Source organism: Anser brachyrhynchus (assembly GCF_964034855.1).
Source record: "Anser brachyrhynchus genome assembly, chromosome: 3".
Classification (NCBI taxonomy): domain Eukaryota; kingdom Metazoa; phylum Chordata; class Aves; order Anseriformes; family Anatidae; genus Anser; species Anser brachyrhynchus.
In genome coordinates, this window is record NC_137696.1 from 24,140,106 (window position 1) to 24,155,150 (window position 15,045).

At 42.2% G+C, this 15,045-nt stretch overlaps 2 protein-coding genes across 6 annotated transcripts in view; one reads left to right on the plus strand and one right to left on the minus strand.

Annotated features, from left to right (window-relative positions):
* Positions 1-2,013, plus strand: part of SMYD2 (SET and MYND domain containing 2) — a 28,968-nt gene extending 26,955 nt beyond the window's left edge. The window contains 1 exon segment of the mRNA XM_080587240.1: positions 1,612-2,013. Within this exon segment, the coding sequence (XP_080443366.1) occupies positions 1,612-1,692 (81 nt within the window). The 3' untranslated portion in view covers positions 1,693-2,013.
* Positions 1,867-15,045, minus strand: part of PTPN14 (protein tyrosine phosphatase non-receptor type 14) — a 117,636-nt gene continuing 104,457 nt past the window's right edge. For all 5 annotated transcript variants that reach the window (XM_080587220.1, XM_080587221.1, XM_080587222.1 and 2 more), the window contains one exon: positions 1,867-10,663. In XM_080587220.1, the coding sequence (XP_080443346.1) occupies positions 10,535-10,663 (129 nt within the window). In that variant the 3' untranslated portion in view covers positions 1,867-10,534. The remainder of the gene's footprint in view (positions 10,664-15,045) is intronic.

Below are 15,045 nucleotides of genomic sequence, written 5' to 3' on the forward strand. Positions count from 1 at the left end.
CATATGGTAATGCTGAGATTGGCAAATACAGCATTTGTTTTTTTACATTTTTCTTCACCCCTTTTTATTAGCCTGTTCCTTATTCTTTAGGTTTTGGTTCTTTTTTTTTAATTACTGTTAGTCTGTACCATGTTTCTTGACTTTCTTCCCCTATTGCTGTTGGACAGAAGTTTATTTTAGTTTCTTAAGTATCAGTGACTACTGTAGCATATAATGGCTTAGTGTGGAATGCCATGGTTTTGGGGCTTTTTTTTTTTTTTTCCTTTTTAGATGCTGGCAAGTTTTTAGCCAGCAATAACAAAGCCATACAGCCATGGTGAAAGATACAGTATATATGCTCTAAAATGTAACCATCACCTAGTTTAAAATTAGCAGAGGTTTTTCTTCACTGTGGTGTTCAAGGTTTGACTAAAACTGGGATTTGTGCCACTGGGAACATGGGATGGGAGCGAGGGGAACCGTAGGTAGATGTGTTGGCATAGTTAGCTTCCTAACACAAACATTTTCTAATGACTCATTTCCAAAAGCTGCCTACAGGAACTGCCCAAAGTTATCCCAGCCCCTGATGTTTGGAATTTAGTGGAAAAACAAAACCATTGTTCTTTGTCAGTTTGCAAGCAGCTCATCCAGGCGGCTGTCATTTCTCCTCTTGGGCAGGAGGGGGGATGGAGCCATTTCTCACCGCTGTCGAGGTAGAAACCAAGGCTCCTGTTGTACCGGCTTAACAAGTGTAAGAGGTTAATTCCATAAAAACTTCCTAAGAAGAAAACAACTAAATGTTCTTATTGTTAGGCTTCTGCAGTTCCTTGCTTTATCCTAGCATTGTGGTCTTTGAATATTCTCAGACAGTCTAAATTTACTTTTTTTCCATCCTATCTATTACATTTTATTACATTTGCTCGGGGCCACTGCTGTCCTTTTCTGAAGTGGAAATCTTGCCTCTGCACTCTATCCACTCTGTGGATATTGGCAGGAAGCTGCAAGACAGTGGGTTTGGCTGTCTGAAACGTTCGCTCTTAGCACCGGAGCTGTCTGTAGGTAAAATTGCAAGGAGTCTGGCACAATGGAGCCTGAATCTGAGGAGCTCTTGCTTTCACTTCAGCAGCTGCATAAGCAGATGCTTCCTTCCTAAAACATCGGTGGCCCCCTGGAATCAGTGAAGGGTTTACAGAATCAAGCCTGAAATGCCTTTTTTTTAAAAAAAAAAAAAACAAACAACTTTCTGCAATAGCCCTGCTTGTCAGTCTGACAGCTGAAGGACAAATTGGTAGGAGCCAAGCTCCATCTGACAGTGGTTAAGTGTACTGCCAGAATATTACCCACCCCATGTGCAATTTTCTGTCCTGGAGCTGGTTGCATTCAAAGCAGTTTTGTCAGGAATATCATTTTGAAAGGTGCTTTGGGATCCTTTAAGATGAAAGATGTATTCTATGAATGTAAAAACCTTTATTACTTAGTTTTGAATTTCATTTTATTTCCTACTGGGTTTATGACTACAAGGGGACAAAAAGTAGCTAGAGGTGTCAGACTGTTTCAAACCTCCAAAGAGAGTATTTATAGCCTGGTGTTATATATGAATCAATTGTGTGAATATTTTTTTTCTTTTCATAGGCAATTGCCATCATGGAAGTAGCACACGGGAAAGATCATCCATACATTTCAGAGATCAAAAAGGAATTAGAGGACCACTGAGCCTTTGAATCTATGCAATCCTTCAAACCTTTATTTAAAAAGCCTTGTTACGGAAACCTTCAGGAGTGCTTTGAAAAGTGATAGAGTATGAACACAGTTCTGTACTATAATTGGAATGACAAACACACTTAGGGTTTGCAAAATGTTTCTAGCTTCTACAAATCTACAATTGCCTTTCTTTTTTTCTTTTAAAGGAAACAGCCATGGTTTCTTAGAGGGTATGCCTCTTCTTAACAGCTCGTGCAAAAATGGCCAATTTTTCTTTATGGATTTTAATGTGCATCTTATTTGTGTAAAATAAATAAAGCGGTCTTGACCCCCTCTTGATTCCACTTGTACACTTACATGAGTGCAACTAGTTTGACACTTACGCTTAAGTTGTTTCACTTTATCTGTCAAGTTAATGAGCAAAATTGGTGTGTTTTTATTGTTGTTGTGGTTTAGTATCCACTTTCTATTTTCACAAATCATGTTTTGCTTGCAGTGGCTTAGCTGAAAGAAAGGAGAAATGGGACTGGTGAATTCTTCAGCACCTTTCCCTCAGTCAGTTCATCTGCAGACCCCTCACTGCTCCTGGCAGGTGGGAATTCATTGCTTTAAGGACCTAGAGCTCAGCAGGCTTCGTACAGAGAATGCTGGCGCCTATCTCAGGGCTCAAAAGGATCACACAAGACATGCACTGTGCAATTTCTGGCTTTTTAATCCCCTTTATAAGTTAAGGTGAATTTATTACTGGGGGTTAAAGCTGTTTTAGTTTGTTAGCAATTACTTTTAAGGGAGGGACAAGACCAATTTCTGAGGAAAAATCCAGAGGGAACTACCTTTCCTTGCACGTTTATAAGATGTTAAAGGCTTTTTCCTCTACATTTAGTTTGATGGCAAGAGATACCTTTAAAGGATAGGGGGAGGAAGAAGAGGGATAGAGTGGCTCTGTACTTTCAGTACCATAGTTGAAGGATGTTGCACAGTAAAACTACATGACCGTTCCTTACTGCTTTCACAGCTTAGAAAGTATGAGAGAGCCAGCACATCACCATTGTTCAAGATATTTTCTTTCTTGTAGGTGTTGGTCTGAAAATAAAACTGCTAGAGCTCAAGGGTTTGTCAGATCATTCTGCTGAAAGCTTTCATTGCGCTCTAGCCAGCAACTGTTGGTGGAGTACGTAAAACTGCACCAGTACTTGGAACTGCAGAGATCCAAGGCCCTTTCACCACAGCCAAGTCTAGGAAGGGTGTATGAGCTGCCTCATTCTAGTCTGACTTTATCTTGTCACACAAACCATCGTCCAGGGAAATAAATAGCACCTTCATTTTAGAAATGGGAAGTCTGGGCTCTGATCAGTAGCAGCAGGTTCTTCACAACTCACCGTGGCCCTGGTTGTGCCATGGAAAACAAACACGAGCATGGAAGGTGCTAATACGAAACCTTAAGCTTGAATAGGAAAGAATGCGTGCATACTTTTCCTTGAAAAAAAAAAGGTTTATTGTATACTGTGAATATGAAGGACAGCCTTACCAAAAAACCTTAGTGATGGAAGACTTTCATATTTGAAAAGGCATATAAGAAACTATTTACATAAAGGCAGTGAAGGGTAAAAAAAAATTATTGCAGTCAATTAATGCTGAATAGAACTTTATAAAAAGAGAAAGAAAAGAAACAGTGCAAAAATACTGTCAAAAGTAATCAGTTCTATACACAAGATAAAACTGACAAGCATAAGCTTATGTACTGATATGAATAATACATTAGAATATAAAATAGCATGCATAGATTTTTTTTTTAAAGGCTTTCAATAGCATAGCATAGTTCTGCCATTCAGCCCTAACAAGAGGGATCGGGGGACAGGAAGGGCATGCAACTGATGTCCCATTTCTCTACAAAATGTGTACATACAGTGAGGCTGTGAGATTTAGATCACTGTTCACGCTTAATTGTCATGTACAGAATTAAAGAACAAAATACAACAGAAGCATCAAAATACTGAAAGTAAAACAGGACAGTAAAATCCAGTGACATAAAACTTAAACATGTTATTTCATTTAACACGTCCCACACAATTATATATGGGAATATTACAGTCATCTGCATGTGTAAACTCTTTTCCTTTGTAAAATATCTCAAGAAAGGTATTTTACTAATGAGGAAAACATGTTTTCCATATGGAGCAATCTCAACAGGGTAAACAATTAACAAGCTATTAACAATGTTTCTGGCTCTAAAGAGTTGGTTTCTTTTAAAGATTCTGAGTAGCAGCAAGAAAATACTTCTAGTTAACATACACGAGAAGGAAGTCCTTACATATTTATGTGTTACTAAGCTGTGGAACTCCCCAACACAGGACGTTGTGAAGGCCAGAGGAATAAATGCACTGTAATAAAATGCAATTCACTGAAGATGAATTCATCAGTAATTATTAAACACAGTAAGAGGGATATAGCTTTAACCTGGGGAAGCCCCTAAATCACTAATGGCCAGGTGTGTTGGAGGGACTAAACACCCCGTGCTACATTCATTTATCTTGCTTAAGTGCCAATTACCAACCTGCCACAGAAGTATTTTGTAGGAAGCCGTCCTCATTTAGTCTTGCCTGCCTGATAGGGAATGCTGCCACTGAAGCATCTGTGTAAAAAAGACTCAGACCAAAATACTGAGTCCTGATGCAGGTGATCTGGAAGAGTAAAGCTGCGAAGCCCTGTATTCAGTTCAGGGATGTGCTCAGACATTAGGCTTCTCATTACCTCGAACTAGTGCTGGGGTTCTTCAGTGAGAGCTGCTGTCCCACCAGCGTTCACTCTCCTGAGGCCAGGTCCCGCTGGTGCAGCAGGGGGCACCCAGTGAAGGCGCACACAAAGCACAAGCAACAAAACATCAACAAAATGAAAAAAAAAGTCAACTGAAAAATGGCTGGGAAGAACCAAGCGAAATTTCACTGTTTTTAAAGTATCTTACGCTAACAAAATCTATTTACTTTTAAATATTTATATAAACACTGCTATTTTTGTGCTGTACAGTAGTGTTTTGTTTCACAAGCTAACAGTAGTTTATTTGTGGCTTAGAACTTCGTCTTCTCCTGGCCTTGCAGCCCAAGCAAGCAGCTGCTCCTTCCTCAAAGCACAGTCCTTGCAAGTCTGGGGGGCACACAGCTGCATGGATGGCAAGACCTGCACGAGCAGCCCTCACAGCACCTGATACTGTACAAAATTCCTCTCTAGGAGGCTAAGAATGAGCTGGGGACAACTGCCTTCAGGGTTTTGGACCTCGAGCCTTTCTCTTGCTGACTGAACATCCATCAGCAGAACCGTATCAATTTTTACAGAGTATTGGACAAATGAAGTTTTCATGCAGTGCTGCCCTTCCAAGATCGGTTTTGGACATGTGCCCCTTCGACATGATGCATCCTTTATTTCATGAGATGTGTACCACCCGGGATTTCCGGATGTGAAGCATTCTTTTCCATAAGGACAAACAGCAAAATCTAACCTCTCCCAGTGAGGTACGAGAGCTGCTACAGCAGGTATCAGCCATGCTCATGCTCCTGCTTTTTAAGCGTGCAGCTCACCAATCGTTAGCAAGACTGACAACAGCTAATTCAGTCATCATCTCATCCCAGGAGGGAGCTGGCAAGTCAGCTGTGGTGAACACAGTACGGTCTGTAGCTGCTGCATTTCTCCCCACAGATCTCTGTGCTATCTATATCCAGGTGAGAGGCTGCCTGTCAGCATTTACCTGAGGGTCACTTGTGGGCTACAGCAACAGCAAGTACTGGATAAAAAATAATGTATTAGCTTAAAATAACCTGCTCAATTAGAAGCAGGGACACTTGCTCATTTCTTTCCAACCTATCGTTTGCCATTTGCATTTGTCTGTTTACAAGAAAGAAGTAATTAAAAAAAGCTCTTGAAATCATGCAAATATTTAATATTTGCAATTGAGGCAAGTGATTTAAATAAACGGAACAAGTGTCCTTCAATATACTTCTTATAAAGGACTGCATTAGCAATAGGTTGAATAAATTCTCACAGGTGTGTCTCTTCACCTGAAACACTAGTTTAGGGAAAAGCTATTTCCAATAGGGCTGAGCATTTGGGGTCCCTATACACCTCTATAATAGGAGAAGGTTTGCGGGATCAAACCTCATCTTACCTCAGCTGAGCAAGGACAAGAGACGCCAAAGCAGGCCGAGCTCCACCATCCTCCATGCAGCCCGTGGAGCACAGAAAAAGGAGCTCTGCAGCACTGAGCAGACTTGGTGAGCAGCAAGTGATTCAGCCATCATCTCTCCCATCCTTGATCCAGGTATTGTTAGGCATGAAATGCTCTGACCATAACTTTAAAGAATTTGATGCCAGCAGCCTCAATACCACCATTGTTAAAGGTTTAAAGGAAAAAAGCTGTCAAATTGCAAAACTAAATACAGATTAAAAGTACATGAAAGGGAAAATACACGCAATGAATTCCCAAGTCACACTTACTCATCCACTCCAAGTTCTTTCTTAGAAAATAAGCTGGGGAGCGTAGGCTAAGCACACCAGACTAAAACATGGGAACCTTGGAGAAGACTGGCCATTTCCAACTATTTTTTTTTTTTTTAAGGTGAAGCTCTTTTTTTTTTTTTTTTTGGAAACTGACACATTTTTGCAAGATTTTCTATCCAAACCACTCAAAATGGATGAGACTGTTCTCTTGTAACCTAGCCACAGTCATGCTTTGAGGCTAAAAAGTATGGAACCAACAGTAACTCAAAATGTCTCCTGCTGAAGGACTCCTCTGTTAGGTCTGTGGGTCAACAGTACTGTTGCTTTAAGCCTCACACATTCATTCCTGCTATGACTAACGAAATTGGATACAATATGCATTTTCCTGTCACTCCCTAAGAGGTTAGGAAATGCTGCCCAAGCGGTTTAGGACTGATAAAGCTACAACGGGTTGAAAGTCAGGAGGTTCAGATTTTCCCCTACAGAAGTGGATCACATTTCACTCACAACCCATTGGCATGCTGAGGTTCGGCTGCGAGCTGGGGTGGAAGGGAACCTCTGAAGATATGCTCCAGCCCAATTCACGTAGGATATTAGCAGATCTACTCAAGATAAAATCTAGCAGGAAAAAGTACATTGAAGTGAGATGAAAGGAAAAGTTTAAAATTACCATTCTTTGACAATGAAAGGGAAAAAGTGAGTCACGTTGGCCTCTATCTACCACACCAGCCACGTTATGAGTTAATTGGAAATGACTGTTTACTAGGTGGCCACTTATTTGGCTCATTAATGGGCACTGACTTAATTTGGAAAGGATTTTTGGTGCCATTTCATAATTAATATTTTTCTAAGACACCTGTGATGTATCTTTGCATAGAAGGCGCTTGCTTAATTTTGCTTTTAAACGCAGCTATTTACATTCTTTTATGAAGTAACTTTTCTGTCCCAACTGCAGGAACAGGAGGATGCGCTTCAGCCAAGAACAGCTGAATAACGAGACACAGGAACAGATTATTTCCCCTCCTGATTTTCTACCTCTCAAATCCAAGTGGAGCAATGGGACTTGACAGCTCTGAGTTCAAACTTAATTCATCATTAGGAAATTATTCAAAAAGCTATAACGAGATAACTAATTTAATACACTTTGCTTCAAGGTTTATTCCTTGGCTTGTTTCCCAGATATAAAGCATCTCTGTGCAATTATCATGCAGATGCTGCTGAAAAGACTTTAAATGGTTGCTGCTAATTTAACAAGAGAGATGTTGGCATTGGCAGAAGGAAATAGAGGAAAACTGAAGTTGACGGAAAACTCAACTGATCCCTAAGAGGAACACGGTTGAGATATTACACCTAAATAACTCTTAACCATGTGTTGGTTGCTGGAAGCCTCTACTAGAATTGCTGTCCCATCGTTACACCCCTATTGCACAGCACCAAACACACACAGGGGACTTTTACACGAATTTAGGAAGCGCTCTGGTACCTGGCCTTAGATTAAGTTCCTGCTGATTTTACGGAATAGTAGGTGTGTGGGTCCCTTTAGTGATCCCAAAGTTGAGAGTGCTCGTTAGCTTAGGCCTTTATACTCAACTTAAAGCTAGTTACAGCTTGGCCACGTGCATTCAGAACAAGAAAAAAAGCAGTATTTTGCTGCCAAGCAGTAGGAGGGAAATTACAGAAAGCTTCAGTGTGAGATGGCCACAAACGTGCAGAGTAATTCCAACTGTCGTAAAGAGAAAATGCACTGCAGTCTTTCCAGAGTGCAGCCTGTTTCCACAGTAGGTTTTAGGACACACCTGAGTCATACTGGAGCTGGGAACTGCTGTCCCATGGCCTTCAACAATACTTGGCTTGACCTGTCCCACCTGCTGCTGCAGCTGATCTTTGCAGAAAGGCAGATGACTGCAGTTCACATAACACCACCACGTAACAGCTGTATCCTCAGAAGACAGGAAGACTCATTCAGGAAAGAGAAACACAGTAGGAAGTTGGGAGACAAAACCAGGACACCAGCTTGTTTATCTGTCCAAGCTGTGGGATGTTATAAAGATAGGGCATCAACCAAGGGTGGGTTAAGGGGATGCAAAACCCCTGGCAGAAGAGGACAAAGCATGCACGGAAGAAGTGGGGATTCTGGAAAAGGAGAAGAGTGATCTTGGGTGCAGGAGATTGAAATGCCAGACTCCAGGGAAGAGTCAACAGATAAGGATGGGAGGCCAGGGGTTCAGAGGTAGGGGTACAAAGGAAAAGCAGCGAGGGACTAAAAGATGAAATTTACCTGGGAAGGGATATGCAGAAAAATAATTTCACCATGACAGAGTAACTACACTGTGACTGGGGCCCAGAGAGGCTGCAGAATCTCCACCCTTGGAGATTTTTGAAATTTGCCTGGACGTGGCAAGCTGATCCAGCACTGAGGTTAGCCCTGTGGGGCTCAGGGCTAGGAGCTGAGAGTGCCAGGGCTCCTTTGCAGCCTGAGCCACCCGGAGCGCCGGGTCGAAGCAGCCAGCTGGGAGCAGCACTGCTGGCAGGAGGGGGCAGCGCAAAGAGACGAGAAGGAGGAGCCAGCATCAGGAGGGGAGCAACCCCAGCACAGGAACTTTCCATCTCTTACGCCAGAAGTAACAGTGTGGGAACCCCAGCGCAACTTGGTAAAGCTTTTTACAAAAACAAAAAAGCCCTTTAAATACAGTTTCTATCACTTCTAAATAACTGTAAGTGAATGCTACCGTGCATACGCTGCAAGGTAGTTCATAGTGGGATTTGCTCCAATGAAATAAACAGCGTGCAGAAAGGGACGTGCACAAAGTTGTGCAAAAACCTCTGGTCAACGCTGAGGGACAGAAAATGAGAGAGCAGAGGACAGGTCCAACTGCTGAAACACTTGCAGGACACATGGACTTGTTCTTAGCTCTGCCACAGATTTCATTTTTGGACTCCGGCAAACCACTTAAGAATCTGTTAATCCAGTTATGAAGCGGAGGAGGTTTGTTTCCCTTTTCTGTTCCGATTGTAAACGTCAGGCAAGGGCTGTTTCTCCATTATGTATTTATACAGCATCTGGCAGAACAGATTTCTAGTCCTAACTGGAATCCCTGAAAACTGCCAGAATAAAATAATTATAATAAATAGGAGGGAGAACCCAAAGTGACCAGACATGGAAACAGCAGCCTAAGAGAGCTAGTATGTGCAATTTAATACAGAGAACACCCTAACAAAGCGAGGGCTGCCAATACCAAAAGGAAGACTGCTTGGTATGTTCATAAACCACAAGACAGTGATGGGGGAAGAATCAAGAAAGGCTGTAAGCTAAAGCCCTCAAGGATCACTATTTAGGGAACTCAGCTACAGGGTAAAGACCACACTGATCATTTTGGCTAAGTTCAAAGAACTAGAAAATAAAACAACTACAGCAATGAAGACACAGGAAACTAAGACAGGTGACAGGAGATGTCCAACTTGTATGGGGTTCCTTTTCTACGCTACACAAGGTGAGCCTCTAGGCAATAAAACTTCCTGTGCAGTTCATGAGGAGATGCTTCATTTAATTATTTTTTTTTTTAAGCCGCATTTAGTTGAAATTGCTCTGCTGTTCAACCCACAGGAAAGACTCATTCACTGACCTCACAGTGCTCTGGGTCAGTTTTCTAACACTGCTTCAGCCCTTACAAATCCCTCCAAGGACTGCAGATAATAGCAAAGGCTTTGTTTAAAAGATCCAATATTGCTTTTTTCAAGGACTAATCTAAAAACTTAATTTTCATGGAATTTTAACAGTTTAGCACCCAAACTCTCTGCCCTCACAACGGCCTGTGTTTGAGCCCTCTATAATGTGCCCTGCTGCGTATGCTCAGGTCTCCCTGTCCCAGGACTGTGCGTTCTCAGCTTCCACTCACACAGAACTGTAGCTGACATCTAGCAATTACTTTTTCTTCTTCTTCTTTTTTTTTTTTTTAATCATAGGAGCCACTTATCTGGGTCAGAATGTTCTTATGTGAGAAAAAGCCCACTGCCAAGTAACTGTTCATTTCAGAAGCTATGTAGTAAAATAAAAGCCAGCATTTTAGCTTTATGAAGGATTGCCTTCCCTATGGACATGTTACAATGCAGACCAGTCATGTCAAATATAGCTCAATTCAAAGCTCACTATAAGTTTTACAAGTTATTAAAGTAATTCACAAATTATTCTAAGAAAAATAAATTATATCTTCTATAAAATAATCCATGGGACACTATAGTAAAGAACATACATTCCTTACTTTCAAGACAACTTTAAAAAGTGCAATATATGCACACAATGTTGTCAAGGCAGTTCCCCTTGTTCGTAGGTATGGTTCAGTCAGATCCACAAAGATGTTTTAAGAGATTAAATAAGTCTGGAGTTTTGCAGGAACTGGATGAGCACTTGATAGACAAATTTGTACTGGGCTATGGTCTGGATCATAAACATTCTCTGCTCCCGCAGGTGTCTCAGCATCACAGGGACGTCCACTTTCTGTAAAGTAAAGGAGAAAAGGCATAAGGATGTAGGTGTATCAGGTCAAACAATCATTGCCTCAAAGTTCAGTTATCTGACACAGGAACTCATAGTTATGAAATGTAATGAATTTTAACCAACTGTAGTGAAATATTGCCTTTTTTTTTTCTTCCTCTCCTCCCACCAACTTTTGAACACAGAATCACAGAATGGTTTGGGCGGAAGGGACCTTAAAGCCCATCCAGTTCCAACCCCCTGCCATGGGCAGGGACACCTCCCACCATAGCAGGCTGCCCAAAGCCCCATCCAGCCTGGCCTTGAACACCTCCAGGGATGGGGCATCCACAGCTTCTGTGGGCAGCCTGTTTCAGTGCCTCACTGACCTCATACTGAAGAACTTCTTCCTTATTATCTTATCTAAATCTTCACTCTTTTAGTTTAAAGCCCCCTGTCCTATCGCTACACCCCCTGACAAAGAGTCCCTCCCCAGCTTTCCTGTAGCCCCCTTTAGGTACTGGAAGGCCACTGTAAGGTCTCCCCAGAGCCTTCTCTTCTCCAGGCTGAACAGCCCCAACTCCCTCAGCCTGTCTTCGTACCAGACGTGCTCCGGCCCCTTGATCAGCCTCATGGCCCTCCTCTGGACTTGTTCTGATACTTTCACGTCCTGCTTGTGCTGGGGGCCCCAGCACTGAACGCAGAACTACAGGTGGGGTCTCATAATAAAGGGTTTCTTCTCTTTGAAAGTTTCTGGTTCCATATGCCTGTTTTCAACTAAATAGAATAAACCCAGTATATTGTATTATCTCATATTATCTCGGGCTAAAGGCTAGATATTTCAGGAAGGTCTAAGGCGAAAATTGAACAGCTAAGATTATACAGTTAAGTTCAGGCTCCATCACTCAGTGCATATGGCTCTGATCCCTGGTCAGACTCATTCACAGAGGGAGGATCTGAGAGATTTTTCAAATGGCAAATCAGGCATTAGGATCTTAAGAACAAAAGGTTCCTCAGACAAAATTAAAGCGCAGGCGAACAACTGATCCTTCCACTAAGAGAAGGAAACCGACTGTCACCAGAAGATCCAGAAGCCCCAACACCTGACCTCCCCCAGCCAAGCCTGTGCTCGAGCACAAGGCTCTGGAAGACGTGCATCCAGAAAGTGGAAGAGTTGGCCCTGAGGACCCTGCATCCACAATGCTGGTTTGGCAGACTACAGGCTAGCATTTGTCTGTTGCCACGTACTGAATGGCCGTGAGGAGCTGGGACACAACAGGTGCCTTCCAAAAGGGCATCTTCCTGCTTAGTTTCATCCCAAAGAAATTCAATCGTGCCCTTAAAATGCTCTGCAGCAGGAACTAAAGCACGGTAGGTGGGGACAGACCGGGAGACCCACTGTGAAAGTGCACCTCTAATCCTGACAAGCACACGGGTGCACATGCATCTTGTGATGGTCTGAATGAAGAAATGAATGGGCTGTGTGAAACAGAGAGCCTTGTGAGGCAAAGTGTTAGAATTTGCTGGAACACTCACGAGGTATTACCATCCTATCTCCAGCATTTAGGGAGCAAAAGCACTGTGATGTTACCGTGTCTCAGCTGTTACAACAGGTACACCAGGAGCTATTCTGAAGTCACTGAGCCATGAAGCTCAGCCTACCAGGCTCAAATTCAAAGAATGTGTATGCAGCATGACCCAAGATGGGGGATTTTCTGTTTTCTATTGCAGCACTAAATGCAAGCACTGGGATAGATGCTCCTGTTGAAGGAAGTCCGTAAGTGCTGCAAGACACAAACTGAGGAATAGTTACTCGATCAGGCTACACAACGCGCTCTTTGCAATGCCAGCTTGCCATTCCAGACACACACAAAGGAGCTTGGTAAGCAAATTCTGGCTGCAATGAAGAGTGTTTCAAGTACAATGCCTGGACAAAAGGACAGAGAAACAAATCAAGATTTCTACTAGCCACTGGAGGTGAAACTGAGCACAGACTCTGCTTGCACACACAGTAGAAATTTTCTGGAAAGTTTAAAATAAAAATCATGCTGCATATCCATTTCTGTCCATTTGTATAAAGCTCAGAATCTCCATTCTTTGTAAACAGGCCCTAACTCATACACCATCACTTTCTGAAAGCGAGGTTAGATATTCTGCCACATCCCCAAACAATCTGTTACAGAAGAACAGCTCTAGAGAGTCAACAAGCATAAAGATTTGTAAGCTGGGATGAGTAATGTCATATTATTTTCAGCAGGTACAAAGGCAAGCATAAGCTCTTTTCACTTACAAACAGAGAAAGCCTCCCTGTGGAATCAGAAGCTTACGAAAGCCATTCGGTCCTTGCTGAGCAAAGTCATGCAGAACTCGATCTCAGCTGAGTAACTACAACAAAGACACAGACCAGCTTCGACCTGCACAACCACATCACCACCTCAGTGGTTCGGTGTTTGACAGTTTGCTGATTTTTACTTGGCTTGTAGCACACCGTGATCAGTGACTCCATGCGCCTCCTTGTAACCGATGAGGCTTCCTTTACTCTCAGAAATGAAAGAAAAGCCCGTCCTGTCTATTTGACCTCACTATTTGTATTCACCTTAGCATTTTATTTCAGGCAAGCAGAACCTTTAAAATCACCTTCAACAAAACACGTGTCAACAAAAGACAGGCAATGCTTTGCTAAGGTGGCACTTGCAAAAAGAACAGAAACGTTAATTTCTGATTCCCAAAGTAAAAATCTCTCCTATGAAGATGCACTTGAAAGTGTGATCATGAGTTCACGTCCCAGTGCCAAGTCTGAACTAGAAGTCAGCAGAGCACAACAAGCTCAATTGCTTCCTTCTACATGACTAGAGAAGTAAGGATGTAATGATGTGACTTACTGTATTTCTTACCATATGGCAAGCTACTGAAAATCTATCCCTGCAATGAGATACACAGCTTCAGACTCGAACAGCAAGTGCCCACAAGTTACAGTGACTGAAGTTGTACAGCAGTTGATCAAAAACAGCTTTTCAACTAAACCTGAACACTCAGAAATCAAGAGATTTTGTTTGAGTATTCCTGTACACTTTCCAAGATGGTCTGTACAGGGATTTTCAATCTCCTTCTCCTTTTTTCTCCTCCACTAAAATGTTAACATTAATATGTCTCCTCACTAGGACGCTTCTGAAAAAATCAACCAATTCATAAGACTAAAGCTTTTAAAGTAATAAGCCACTTGATTTCAGAAAAAAAATAATCAAATCTACTTCAAAATAAACCAGTAAAAATGCTTCATGAAAAGGAAGCCTCTATCCAGAATGCAATATCTGTCACAAGCTGAAAACACACTGCTCAACTAATAATGAAATAATAAGACTTTTAATCTTTTTTTTAATTAGGTTTTAACAAACCAAAAATATTAACTTAGTATGATCTAGAGCAACAAAGCCCTTAAGGCAAATTGTCTTTAATATTACTGATGATCTCCACCATTAATCAAGACAAAAGAATGCTTTAATTAAGAGACATCAGAGAAATCCCTTATTATTGAGCACCACCATCAGCTCCTACTGAAGTTGATGGAAATTCTTCTGAACATCAAGGCTCAACCCCATGCTCAGAAGTCGAGGTACCTCCTTTATCTTCACTTGCTATTTGGCTATTCTTGGCCGAAGAGGTGACTTCTGTAAACCGCAGACAAACTCAGGTGGCCGAAACGTGTTGCACAACTGTTTAGCACGTGTTCCTGGCACACCATTAGCATTCAGAGGTTACCGTAAAGCTGACCCAGCTAAACTTGTTCACAGACGGTTCAGGTCTGGCTCTTACAACCATCCAGATTTCCTCTGGGGTGCAGAGGTTTCATTGCTGCTATGTGCACAACAGAAGTAGTCAGTTCCAGACCCCAGTGCCTATGGAAGTAAGTCAAGTGGTCTTGAACACTCAGAACCACTGCCTCACACAGGAGCAGTTATTAAACAGCTGCTGACATAAGAAGGCTGCAGAGCTCCCAAAGCACATACATGTGGCTTCTTTCTGTCCAGGCCAGTTCCTTCTTGTCCCTTTCCCCAAAAAACAGTGGGGATTGTGACATAGATCTAGAGGCCAGCTACTACAGAAGCCCAAATGAAGTTGCAGGAGGTTCGTTGTGGCTGAAATGAGCCCATGATCTCTAGGTGATCTTGTAACTACAAGAACTGTGAGCTGCTGGAGGGTGACAGAGAGCAGAGAAGAACAAGGCAACTTCTTGCATCACTTTTTTAAGAATAGTGAACAGGAAAGTGCAACTTTTCAAAAAAAAAAAGCGATTAAGTACCAACTTGTCTCCTTTAGGATTTGATTTTGGAACGAGCCAGGAGCACATCACATGGCACCTTGCACAGGAAGGCTCCAATCTATAACTGCATGGTAACACAGAAGGT